This window comes from Chiloscyllium punctatum, chromosome 1, assembly GCF_047496795.1.
Source record: "Chiloscyllium punctatum isolate Juve2018m chromosome 1, sChiPun1.3, whole genome shotgun sequence".
In the NCBI taxonomy this organism is placed as follows: domain Eukaryota; kingdom Metazoa; phylum Chordata; class Chondrichthyes; order Orectolobiformes; family Hemiscylliidae; genus Chiloscyllium; species Chiloscyllium punctatum.
Genome location: NC_092739.1, coordinates 106118698 through 106132603, shown reverse-complemented (window position 1 = coordinate 106132603; position 13906 = coordinate 106118698). Strand labels below are relative to the sequence as shown.

The following is a 13906-nucleotide window of genomic DNA, read 5'->3' as shown; positions in this document are numbered from 1 at the left end:
GGGACGGCCTCAACCGGGACCTTGGGTTCATGTTGCACTACAGTTGACCCACTGACCAACTGTACCAAACACACACACACTCCTACATACTCTCAGACTCTCTCTCATATGCACACACATGCAACCCCTGCATTCACACCACACACGCACCCTCTCACAGCTTATATCCCATCACACTCACACATACTTGACCAAGCTTACACACACACACACAGTTTCATACGCACTCACACCCTCATGCACACATTCACATGCACACACATAGAAGTTTATGGGGTGAATTTGCATTTGCAGAATTACTTTTTTTTGCTCAAAAACTGCATAAATCCATGTATGATTCTGTAAGTCTTACATTAGAAGTAGTACCAGTCTGTCTCAACACTGGGACACAGGCAGACTTTAACCTCACACATTTAATGCATTGTCTGAGCCGAGATGGCACCTATTAGAAAAGCTGAAGCTATCTTCAGAATATAACTGAAAAGGAGTTCTAGGATTTACATATTAAAGAACCAAAACTAGCATATTCCCATTCTAAAAGATAAAAGACTTAATATAAAATTTAATATGTCATTACAGCTCTGTGACACTAATCCTTTTGCATAAATTCTGTCTCTTGTGGGTCCTGTTCCACAACCACCAGATGAAGAGGCAGTGCCTCGAAAGCTGGTGCTTCCAATTAAACCTGTTGGACTATAACCTGGTGTTGTGTGATTTTTAACTTTAGGAAAAATAGACTTTATAGTTATGTCTTGAACTGGATACACAGATATAAAGAACAAAGCAAGCAACTTGCTTTGTAACAAATGGCTTTAAACGTGCAAATTGCCAGACATTTTAACCTTGGGGAATCTCCTTAAAGATGTTGCTGTAACTGAAGGGTTTGAGTTACAGGGAGAGGCTGAACAGACTAGGGCTTTTCATCCCCTGGAACATCAGAGGCTGAGGGGTGACCTTAAAGAGGCATATAAAATCATCGGGGCATGGATAGGGTGAAGAGCCAAGGTCTTTTTCCCAGGATGGAGGAGTCCAAAACTAGAGAGCATAGGTGTAAGGTGAGAGGGAAAGATTTAAAAGAGACTTGAGCGGTAACTTTTTCATACAGAGGGTGGTGGGTTTATGGAACAAGCTATCAGACAAAGTGGTGGAGGCTGGTACAATTAAAACATTTAAAAGATATCTGAATGGGTACATCAAAAGCAAGGGTTGAGAGGGATTTGGATCAAATGCTAGCAAATGTGACCCGGTCAGATTGGGATATCTGGTTGGCATGGACAAGTTGGACCAAAGAGTGTGTTTCCATGCCGTATGACTCTGTGTGTGTACCACTCAAAGATGCCAAAATGAATGGCATTTGTTTGGATATGGGATTTCAGGTGGCATGAGGCCACATGAGGAGTAGCCTGAAATGTATTAACATAAGCTCTTCCTGGTTCAGAAGGAAAATGTTATAATTTTTTTAAAAAGTTTATCTTGCTTGGAACCCTTTAAGAATAAAATTTGGAAGCAATGAGAATACATTAGTTATAATCAGGATTTAAGATTACAACGACTTGTTGAGAGAAGAGAAAATTAGCATCTCCGCTGCTGAAAGACCAGTTTAGATAACGGCCTCTGTGCAGAAATATACACACATCTAAGTGCCACTGACTCATTGTGAGACTTGTCAGAAATACTACAGGTTCTAATTGTTCTTTCTTTACTTTTGTAGAGAGGCGGTATGAGAGTTTGGAGAGATTCAAGTCATCCATATTTCCCTTTTAATGAGCCTTACTGAAGATCAATCGACAGATTCCAAAAATATCCACAACATATACTGGAAATTTTCCTTTTGAATCAGCTTTGAAATTAAGTCTTCTTAAAATTGGTGGGACAATTAAAAAGAAATAGAGAAATAATTTTAATGTCATGGATATAAACATTAAAATAATTAAAACTTCACTGATTTCTACTGAACCCGATTGGCTAAGGCAAGTAGAGGTGACAAATTTTACTTTAAAAACTGAAAATCAAACAAAATATTGGTTATTTCTAAGCAAATTAATAAATGAACATGGCATATTCATCAGTAACACCGAGTACAAATTTGGAGTGAGTATAGAGGAACAACACATAAGATCCAGAACTTCCAACAAGAACATAATTCTGTAGAATTTCTGTATGCATGCAACAATGTAAAAATTTAACCATTTTTACTGACTGTCTTCAGCATATCAAACATTAAATAAATTGTTTGCAGCTAAATGTAAAAGTAATTTTTTGTCTTCAATATGCTATTTTACAATGCATTTAATGTTAAATACACCAAATATTTACATAATAACAAAATGTAATTGATCAAATATGTCTATTTTTAAAAACAGCATGTGGAGGTGCAGGTCAGGTGAATTGGCCATGCTAAATTGCCCATAGCGATAGGTGCATGAGTAGGGGAATGGGTCTGGGTGGGTTACTCTTCGGAGGGTCGTTGTGAACTTGTTGGGCCGAAGGGCCTGTTTCCACACTGTTGGGAATCTAATCTAATCTAAATACATTTCCATAATTTTAAAAAGGAACAATTTACTATGGCTTTGAATATACTGCCAATGGTTAGACATAGAGAGCTTAGAATGGAATTTGGAAAATGGTTATTTGGTTTGGAGCAGTAGACAGTGCTTCCTTAGTAAAAGATGGATTAGGTCCTTAAACTTTTTTTATTCAAAATTCATAGTGCCCCCCCCAAATAAAATTAAAATTCTGATGAAATCAAAAATTCTGAACCCGCAGTATACACTGAAATTAAGGCTTACTTTTTGGAGACCATTTCAGGCAATGAAGGTTTAGTAATATATCCTAAAGATGCAATATAATGGACAGGGTTTCTACCTCCTCCTCACGACATTAAAAAACTTCGAGATTCTCATTAACATTGAGGAGGATCAATTAGCCCCTTTGCTCACATCCTTCACTTGCAAGCATGTCTTAATTCTCAGTCTGATGTACATGCAACCCATTCAAACATCATTTAGTTTGTAAATGTTTTCATGTCATCAAGCCCATTAATGATCACTAATTAATATTTGGGTTAAACATATCACATAGCAACAAATGAACATATATAAAATTCATATTCTTCATAACAAGAGACAACAACCCACAACACAAAGATCAGGCTCGGGGCAGTGATGGCCAATTCCTGGATTTTCAAGCTCTACCATGTAGGAACCTTGAAGCTAGTCATGAGACACATTAGAGGGGTAGCTCAAGGGAGGAAATTTGGATGACACATGTCATCTGCAAGACTGGAATAATCCCTTACTATAAAAAGTTAGCATTGTAGTAATCTGCATAGTCAGTGCAGTTCCTACAACGTAGGTTAATTGCTAGTGAGGTTGCAGCAAGTGGTATTACTAATTTGCTCCATTACTGCAAATGTTACTTTTGGTAGTTCTATCTAAGACTTCTGTAATTTGAATAATCCAGAGTAGGAGGATTGTGGATTGCCGTCATATCTCCTTTGTGATATCTGACAAGCTTGTTTATTTTCTTACTCCCTTTTTATTGGATAACTTATTTTCTTACATCCTTCTTTAAAAGGCACAATTTTAATCTTGTTTTAACCACGAACCGGGACAAGTGGTGGGCTTGTTAGTGGGTGAACATTTTGGTGATGGCGACCACAATTCTGTCACTTTCACCTTGGTTATGGAGAGGGATAGGTGCACACAACAAGGAAGTTTTTACAATTGGGGGAAGGGAAATTACGATGCTGTAAGACAGGATTTGAGGAGCATACGTTGGGAGCATAGGCTGTCAGGGAAGGATGTGGTGGAAATGTGGGACTTTTTCAAGGAGCAGATACGACGTGTCCTTGATATGTATGTACCGATCAGGCAGGAAAGAAATGGTCGTGTGAGGGAGCCTTGGTTGACGAGGGAGGTTGAATGTCTAGTAAAGAGGAAGAAGGAGGCTTACATAAGGTTGAGGAAACAAGGTTCAGACAGAGCAGTGGAGGGATACAGGATAGCCAGAAGGGACCTGAAGAAAGGGATTAGGAGAGCTAAGAGAGGGCATGAAAAATCCCTGGCGGATAGGATCAAGGATAACCCCAAGGCATTCTATGCGTATGTGAGAAACCTGAGAATGACGAGAACGAGGGTAGGTCCGATCAAGGACAGTGGTGGGAGACTGTGTATTGAGTCGGAAGAGATAGGAGAGGTCTTGAACAAGTACTTCTCTTCAGTATTTACGAACGAGAGGGACTGTATTGTTGAAGAGGAGAGTGTGAAACGGACTGATAAGCTAGAAGAGATATCTGTTAGGAAGGAAGATGTGTTGGACATTTTGAACAACTTGAGGATAGACAAGTCCCCCGGGCCTGACGGGATATATCCTAGGATTATGTGGGAAGCAAGAGAGGAAATTGCAGTACCGTTGGCAATGATCTTCTCGTCTTCACTGGCAACGGGGGTGGTACCAGGGGACTGGAGAGTAGCGAATGTTGTGCCCCTGTTCAAAAAAGGGAATAGGGATAACCCCGGGAATTACAGGCCAGTTAGTCTTACTTCTGTGGTAGGCAAAGTAATGGAAAGGGTACTGAGGGATAGGATTTACGAGTATCTGGAACGGCACTGCTTGATTAGGGACAGCCAGCACGGATTTGTGAAGGGTAGGTCTTGCCTTACAAGTCTTATTGAATTCTTCGAGGAGGTGACCAAGCATGTGGATGAGGGTAGAGCAGTGGATGTAGTGTACATGGATTTTAGTAAGGCATTTGATAAGGTTCCCCATGGTAGGCTTATGCGGAAAGTCAGGAGGCATGGGATAGAGGGAAATTTGGCCAATTGGATAGAAAACTGGCTAACCGGTCGAAGTCAGAGAGTGGTGGTAGATGGTAAATATTCAGCATGGAGTCCAGTTACAAGTGGAGTTCCGCAGGGATCAGTTCTGGGCCCTCTGCTGTTTGTAATTTTTATTAATGACTTAGATGAGGGAGTCGAAGGGTGGGTCAGTAAATTTGCAGATGATACAAAGATAGGTGGAGTTGTGGACAGTGAGGAGGGCTGTTGTCGGCTGCAGAGGGACTTAGATATGATGCAGAGCTGGGCTGAGGAGTGGCAGATGGAGTTCAACCCTGCCAAGTGTGAAGTTGTCCATTTTGGAAGAACAAATAAGAATGCGGAATACAGGGTTAATGGTAGGGTTCTTGGTCAGGTGGAGGAACAGAGGGATCTTGGGGTCTATGTACATAGATCTTTGAAGGTTGCCACTCAGGTGGATAGAGTTTGTAAGAAGGCCTATGGAGTATTATCGTTCATTAGCAGAGGGATTGAATTCAAGAGTCGTGAGGTGATGTTGCAGCTGTACAGGACTTTGGTTAGGCCACATTTGGAGTACTGTGTGCAGTTCTGGTCGCCTCACTTTAGGAAAGATGTGGAAGCTTTGGAGAGGGTGCAGAGAAGATTTACCAGGATGTTGCCTGGAATGGAGAGTAGGTCATACGAGGATAGGTTGAGAGTTCTCGGCCTTTTCTCGTTGGAACGGCGAAGGATGAGGGGTGACTTGATAGAGGTTTATAAGATGATCAGAGGAATAGATAGAGTAGACAGTCAGAAACTTTTTCCCCGGGTACAACAGAGTGTTACAAGGGGACATAAATTTAAGGTGAAGGGTGGAAGGTATAGGGGAGATGTCAGGGGTGGGTTCTTCACCCAGAGAGTGGTGGGGGCATGGAATGCGCTGCCCGTGGGAGTGGTAGAGTCAGATTCATTGGCGACCTTTAAGCGGCATTTGGATAGGTACATGGATGGGTGCTTAATCTAGGATAGAAGTTCGGCACAACATCGTGGGCCGAAGGGCCTGTTCTGTGCTGTATTGTTCTATGTTCTATGTTCTATGTTCTACAGAAAGTGTGATATGGCAATCATGAAATCCCAGTTTAGTAGATACAGCGGGAGACATTGAAGCAATGTGCAGTATTGCTGTCACCTTTTAAATATAAAAGCACTTCTATGCACCAAGAACACGGAATGCTTCTAAATGTAGCAGTAATAGAGAAATAAGAAATGCAGTTTTCTTATGACAGCGCTGCCTAAAGCAATGTATAATAAAGAAAAACTAGTATTCTTGCAATTGTACTAGAATTACTAATATTCTTGCAATTTTGACATTTTCTAGCTATCTCATGAAGTTAAACTTTTTTTAAGTAAAAAGGGATAAAAACATAAAATAATACAAAAAATCAACTTCTGGTTTTTGCTACTAGACCTGCTTTCTTGAGTGGTGCAATCTTGCAGTTCATATTTATTATTGAAAAAGTACAAATTTAAAACAACACCAAGCCATAATTGTACACTGGAGGTCACTGTCACCTATAGACTACACAATGAAATTTGCTGTAACTGAGGGCAATAGCCTAAGCCCATTTGAAAAGAAAATTGTATCCTTCCACTCAAAGACCAGAAATGTATCAAGACTGCTTTGAGAACAAATCACTATCTGCAACTAGCAATGTGTTGCATTCCAGAACTTTGATAGAAACAATAGAATTTGCAAATTAAAGGTTCCCAATTTTGCACAAAGGCTTCAGGAACAGGGAATAACCCTGGGATGCCAAATGCATTTCAGATTAGCTGTGTTCAGAGCAACTGTAGTGGAAATGGATTGTCTGCTTATCCTCAGTTGAACATGGCAAGGAAAGCATCAACACAAGTATCAACATCAAATTTTCATTTAAATAACAGGAGGTGATGCAGAAGGATGTAAAGCTGTGACTTTTTCAAAAGATGGATAAGATGCACAGCTGAAATGCTTACAAAATGGAAGGAACATTATAACATAGGGAGTCACGCGCAGAGTTTGAATGGAGCAATCACACCACAGTTGAGATTGAGAATCGGCTTGTTGGGCTGGATTTAACATTGCAAGATGGGATCCTGATAGTAGGTCAAGAGTACAGTCCACAAGCTTACCCAATGTTTTGTTTCTGAAATAATTCCAATAAGCACCACCTAAAGGATTGCAAGACAATTACTCAGGGAGAGGTGGCTTATCACATTAATTATGCCTAGAGACAGGATATCTGAAGGAAAGTCTGGCCATCGATTTTAAATGACTGCTTCTGGGAAAAGATCTACCACCCTGTCAACCCATGATGACCCTACAAAAGCAAAACTTTCCAACGGTACCAAAAACACACCAGAATGCCCAAGCAGGCTGACAAGTCAAACCAAACAGCCCATGCAGACAAGGAAATACACTTCAAGCTCACTAACAATGTCAGGGCAACACAGGAATCCAAAGCCCTGAGGGCAGTTTCACAACCCAGCAATACCAAAGCCACACAAAGAGCAGGTCAGACAGAAGCACCAGCCAGGGCATTGCTCCCAGGACAAGACAATGGAAGCACCTCACCACTTCAGAGGAGACATTAACACCTACTTGCGAAGAGGAATGGAACCATCGATACTGTCAGGATGTTGCATTGTGTGAAGGAACAGAACATTCATTGGATAACTCTTTTCTAATTAGCATCATTGTAACTAGATTACTCCATTTCCAGATGCATTGTATTTTCCCCATTTCCAATTAGCCTTATTGTACAGCATTATTATAAAACTGGCTTCACCCTCAGCTCTGGGAAGAGAAATTCTGATCTACCTGTACAGGCTGTCAGTTCTGTGTCAGCCTAGACAGTTTCTCTTCCAGCGATATCACTTGTAATAAACTATTGGTCAATTTCACTTCGAACTGTGCTTTTGTGATCTCTAACTTATCGGGGCAAATTTCTCCAACACTGCTCCAGGGCAGAGAGTTCAGATTATTTGGCCATTAGAAAACAGTTTTGAAAAGATTGAAGTCACGAACTGAAGGATTAATATCAGGCCTTAGCATCATAAATCTGAGTTTTGATCTGGTATGTGTGAAACATTTGTCAATCATAGAATCCCTACAGTGTGGAAACAGGCCTTTGGCCAAACAAGTCCACACTGACCCTCCAAAAAGTAACCCACCCAGACCCATTCCCCTATTCTATTACTCTACACTTACCCCTAACTACTGCACCTAACCTACACATCCCTGAACACTACGGGCGATTTAGCACGGCCAATTCACCTAACCTGCACATCTTTGGATTGTGAGAGGAAAGTGGAGGATTTGAAAGCTTCAAATGGGTCATTCAAAAATATATAATCTCCCAAACCTACTCCCTGTACAAAGGTGCAGTCTACACTCTCATGAGTGAACTTTAACAAACTTTATTGATGTAACTATTTACAAGGTATGGTAAGCGAGGACATTCCTCTACAGCCTCAGACTGTAGTTCCATGCAATCTGCCTTCATGAGGACATCACTCCTTTCTCACAGGCCCATAGTTATTCTTAGGATACAAATCAGGATACAAATAGTGTCTATACTCGCCCCTGTTTTGTTTAAACAGTTTTCATTTCTTTAATTATAACGTTAAAACTTCACTTGCAGAAAAATCTATGGAAAGGAGAAGAGCTAACAATGTTTGGTAAAAAAACATTGACAGATTAGTTTTTGTTTTTAAGTTCTTTGCATACACTCAGCACTGACTTGAATAAAGACAGACCATCAGTGGGTAAGCAGACCCCCATCAAGTGGCTGCATTATTTAATCTTTCAATATTCTTTGCCCTTCCTGGAGCTCATTTGATTTGGTCTCTGCCAGTTTCTGAATAGGAGGTCCCAAACTATCCTTTTTTTATAGACAGAGTGCATACCAATACACAACAAAGCACCAACCAAGAAATGTAACCTTTTCCATCCACCAAGGACTGTTTTAGCCTTAGTTTAATATCTGCGCTTTTATTTTGTATTTGCTGTCTGAATATAAATTTTCAAAAAGATGCACACATAGCAGATAAATATATCAACCTGATGGCAGTCCAACTTTGAACTCTGTTTCTTGTAAAACTCTTCATCTATAGGAAAAAGTTCAGCAAAACTTTATATATTAGCAGTATATTAGGATTAAAACAATGACCAAATCTATTCCTGTGACTGCTGGCTACACACAACAAAACAATAGCTGCCTCTTAGAGAAAGGCACTTATAGCCAAATTTCAGGCTGTAAAGTACCAATGAATCTGCATTATTTCTATCCACAGTGGAATGACTTCAAACAAGCAGAATCTGTTGAATGCAGAACAGTACTGTGTGCACTATTGCTGATCTCAAAGAACATCTTCCTAACCAAATGAGAAAATAATTGTAAAGTACACGAGGTATAAGCAGTCATAAAAGGAAAAAGTGGAGACCTGGCACATAGACAGTGAAACAAAGTGGATCATTTTTAAACGAAATAAGTATTCATTTTCATTGCTGCTACGATCATAAATTCTCTCCTGTTCACTTGAAATTGATCATGGGACCAAATTACAAGGCAACTTTCCTAAGTACCTCATTAACCAAAATTCTGATATTTAACTTTAGAAAGATCCTATTGTAAACTAATAATGATGGCATATAATGTAGTAATATCAGAATATAATTAACATTGCAAAAATTAAATTAAACATTAGCATGGAATTTCACAGCACTTCCCTTTAAACATAATTTTTCGTCTGATTTATTTTCTTAAAAATACTACATTCGATCTGGTATTTGTGAATTACCAAAACTTCAAATGGGTCGCTAAAAACATACATTTTCCATTATCACTCTTGCCAAAACATTTGTCTACTTCAGATGAAACATTAAATCAAGACCTTGCATGTCTATGTTCCAGTGATTCAATGTTTTACAGTGTCACTCAATGGAGTTCTACTGATCACCTAAACTACATTTTTCCCCACAGTATACAGTATCAAAAGCAGAGTGGCCAGTCATTCATCTCTTCACAGATTAGTGTATGGGATTTGCTTTGATAATGTGTACACTTTTTAAAATTGATCACAGGATGTAAGCAGCACTGACAAAGCTATATTTATTTGTCATTCCTATTTACACAGAGAAGGTAATGATAAGCCACTTCAAATTGTTGTTGCTCAATGACTGTGCTTCAATCAAATTTGTTGAGGAATTTCCAAAAATTAACTCCACATCATAGGGAAGATGGTGACTGGTAATCCAGAGTCCCAGGTTTATGTTCTGGAGACATACTTGAATTCAATAGTGACAGATGGTGAAATTTGAATTCAATAAATTCTCGATTTAATAATAATAAGCTAGCTTGGTGGCACCATTGTTGGAAAAAATGTCTGGTTCACTAATGTCCCTTAGGGAAGGAAATCTACTGCCCTAGATGTGACTTTTAGAAGTATGATTGACTACCCTCTGGTCATCAGATATAAACAACAAACGCTGGTCTCACCACCTACATCCACATTTTATGAATGATTCTTTTAAATATGACAATAAATGTTTAAATCAGGCTGGTGATGTATTGAAAAGTAAATTGTTGCTTCCACAATATTTCTCTGCATAGGAGAGGAATTAATATCAATTCAAGGTGACATTGAGATTCCTACTTTTGGCATGCTGCAAATACTAGTCAGTGATGCAGGTGGAGATTACATTCAGTTGGAGTCAACAAGCAAGTTTGTTGAGTGGTGCCAAAGTCCTAGCATGTTGCTCCATCTACAAGCATCCTGGGCAGTGAAAAGGTACTGAATAGCAATCCTGAGTTTTACAAAGTTGACAATTTGGCTTCTGAACCTGATACAGGGATCATTATTTCTAAGTTTCATGGAAATATGAAGATATGTGAATAACAATTCAAAATTCTGCATCCACAATTGAGGAAAATTTGAATTAAATTTTAAAGGAGTGGTTAAGTGTCCAAACTTTGGGAAACTTCACCTCACCCGATTTTATAGTGAAAATTAAGTTTTTAATGCGGCTTAATTCTGCTTTGAAGTAATTTTGGAAATTTTTTTTTTGCAAAGCAAGTATGAATGATTGGGTCATTTACTGTTGCTTCACATTTTTGAGATGCATTGCTTCATAAAATATTGGCAGCAAAGACAGTGAAATCATTCAGGATGATTAACCTCAGGTTGTGGAAAAAAAAGTTTTGCTATTTTAAGGTACAAGTACAGGGATTAACTGCTTCAGCATTTGAATTAAACTATTGTTGTGAATTTTAACCATATTGTGGCTGAAATCAAGAATGTTTGCAAAAGTGTTGGATTAAATTGGATCTGGTGGAAGTCAACTTTTGAATGCAGTCACCAAATACAGGTGTGATAAATATGGTTCATCCAGTTCTCATGCTCACATTGTTTCTGGTAAGTATATTTGCATTTTAATTATCAGATGATGTGCTTGAAAAGACATAACACCTGGACAATGTACAATCACCTTTGCCCATTCAACAGCAAAGTTATCCAGAGATAATTACTGGGGGAAAGAACAGACACTAGCCAGTTTGTAAGATCAGCACATTCAGTTGAAATTGCTCTCAGCTGGGATGCTTTATGAAGTAGGCCAAAGGAAGAAAGAGAAACTGAATAATGCATGACTTGAAAACTATTTTCAGTATTGGAGGACAAAGGATTGATTATTTTCCCAACCAATCCCACTTTTGGAGTACAATAGTAAGCTTGCAGGGAACATACAAACTGATTGTAAAAGCTTCCAAAAGATATGGGAAGAGAAAAAGATTAATGAAAACAAATGTATTTTCCTTACAATTAGAAACAGGGGAAGTTATAACAGGAAACAAAGAGATGGCGGACAAATTAAATACATATTTCGGTTACGTCTTCACAAAGGAGGACACAAATAACATCCATAAGTTTTTCAACATTTTTGGGGCTATTGAGGGACAGGAACTGAAGGAAACCAATGTTAGTGAGGAAATGATATTGGGAAATTGATGGCATTAAAGACCATCAAATCCCCAAGGCCTGAATGTTCAATAAAATGGACCTAGAAATAGTGGATGCAGAAGTGGTCATCTTTCAGGATTTTACAGACTGTCAAACAGTTCATATGGATTAAGAGGAGAGTTCATGTAACTCTATTTAATTTAAAAATGAGGTAGAAAGAAAAGCAAAATTAGAGATCATTAAGCCTGATAACAGTAGTACGTGAAAAGCTAGAGAGCATTATAAATATTCAATAGCAAAGAACTTAGAAAATATTGACAGGAATGGGCCGTGTCTGCTTGGTACAAACAGGCCATTTTCTGAGCAGCAGCAAGTGACTAATGGGTGCCTGGACCCATCTATTCAAAATTTATATTAATGACTGAGATGAGGAAAATAAATGTCATATCTCCAAGTTTGCATATTGCAGATAGCTGGGTGGAGAATGAACTATAAAGAGGGTGCAGAGATGCTCCAGTGAGATTTGGACAAGTAATCCACTTTGGTAGCAAAAACAGGGAGTCAGATTATCTGAATCATCATTAGATTGGGAGAAGGGGAGGTGCAACGAGACATAGATGTCCTTGAACAGCAGCTGATGACAGTAAACAGGCAGGTACAATAGGCAGCAAATAGTACGTTGGCCCTCATGGAGAGAGGATTTGAGTATAGGAACACAGGTCTTTCAGCAATTATGCGGGTGAGACCAAACCTGTATTATTTTTGTACAGCTCTGGTCTCCTTATCGGAGGAAGGATATGGATGAAATGCAACAAAGGATTATCAGATTGATTCCTGGGATAGCAGGATTGATGTATAAAAATCAGCAAGGAATATATTCACTGGAATTTGGTAGAACAAGAGGAATCTCATAGAAACCTATATCATCTCAGGACTATATAAGATAAATGCAAGATATTTTTGATAAGCGGAAGTGCAGAACTAGAGGTCACAGTCTGTGTATACAGAGAAGGCCATTTAGAACTGTGAGGTGAGATTTCTTCTTCGAGTGAGTGGTGAATCTGGGGGATTCTCTGCCTCTGTTTTCAAGAAAAATAAATAGTTCTCATGACTAAAGGGATCAAAGGGGAGAAAGCAGGAAAAGTCTACCAAGATGGATGATCAGCTGTGATCATATTGAATGGCAGAGCAGGTTTGCAGACTGAATGGCCTATTCCTGTTCCTATTTTCTCTGTTCTATTACTTATATCAACAGTCCTTTGGTGTCACTGGGCCAAATTCCTGGATGTCCCTCACAATAAGCAATGCGGGTGAACCAAAACAAACTGGAATAAATCAAGGAGACAATTCATCATTACCTTCTGAGTGGCATTTAAGAATGGGCAGTAAATGTGGCACAGCCAAATGCCATGAACGAACAAAAAGAACAGAAGTTTGCAATCTTAGTGAAGAGAAATAGGGTTGAAAGCTCAAATTGGGTCAAATATTCTGGTTCATTGTCAGGCAGTACTTAAGGAATGAATATAGTAGATGGTGAGAGTTAATGGAAGGAACTATCGACAAAGATTTACGTTTTCCCAACATCTAATTGGGAAACGTTTCTACTAACAATGCCTAGGTAATAAGTTCAGATTTTTCTGTAATTTAACTTTGGATAATTGGAGCCACAGGAAGTGGAGACATCTTTAATGAATACTTTACATCAGTAATCACTGAGAAGGACATGACTGAAGTTGAGATCAGGGATGAGTGCATGAATACTCTAGAGAATATCAATATATTGAAGGAAGTAGTTTTGGGCATCCTAAATTGCATTACGGTAGACAAGTCCCCAGGGTCAGTAGGGGTCTACCTCAGGTTATTGCAAGAGGCAAAGGAATAAATAATGGGTATTGGCAGATATCTTTACATCCTCTGACCATAGGCAAGGTTCCAGAGGACTGGAGATTAGCCAATGTTGGCCCCTTGTTTGAGAAAGAAAGCTGGGATAATCCAGGAAATTATTCAACCGGCAAACCTAATGTTCTTTGTGGGGATGCTCTTAGAGAAGATACTGAAGAACAAGCTATTTGCACATTTGGAAGAAAATGGACTAGTTAGTGACAGATAGCATGGTTTTGTATGGGGAA

At 39.0% G+C, this 13906-nt stretch overlaps 1 protein-coding gene across 3 annotated transcripts in view; it reads left to right on the top strand.

The window, feature by feature from the left end:
* Positions 1–2204, top strand: part of akr1a1a (aldo-keto reductase family 1, member A1a (aldehyde reductase)) — a 46362-nt gene extending 44158 nt beyond the window's left edge. For all 3 annotated transcript variants that reach the window (XM_072571738.1, XM_072571723.1, XM_072571730.1), the window contains exon 9: positions 1712–2204. In XM_072571738.1, coding sequence (XP_072427839.1) covers positions 1712–1777 — 66 coding nt within the window. In that variant the 3' untranslated portion in view covers positions 1778–2204. The remainder of the gene's footprint in view (positions 1–1711) is intronic.
* Positions 2205–13906: the final 11702 nt, after the last annotated feature.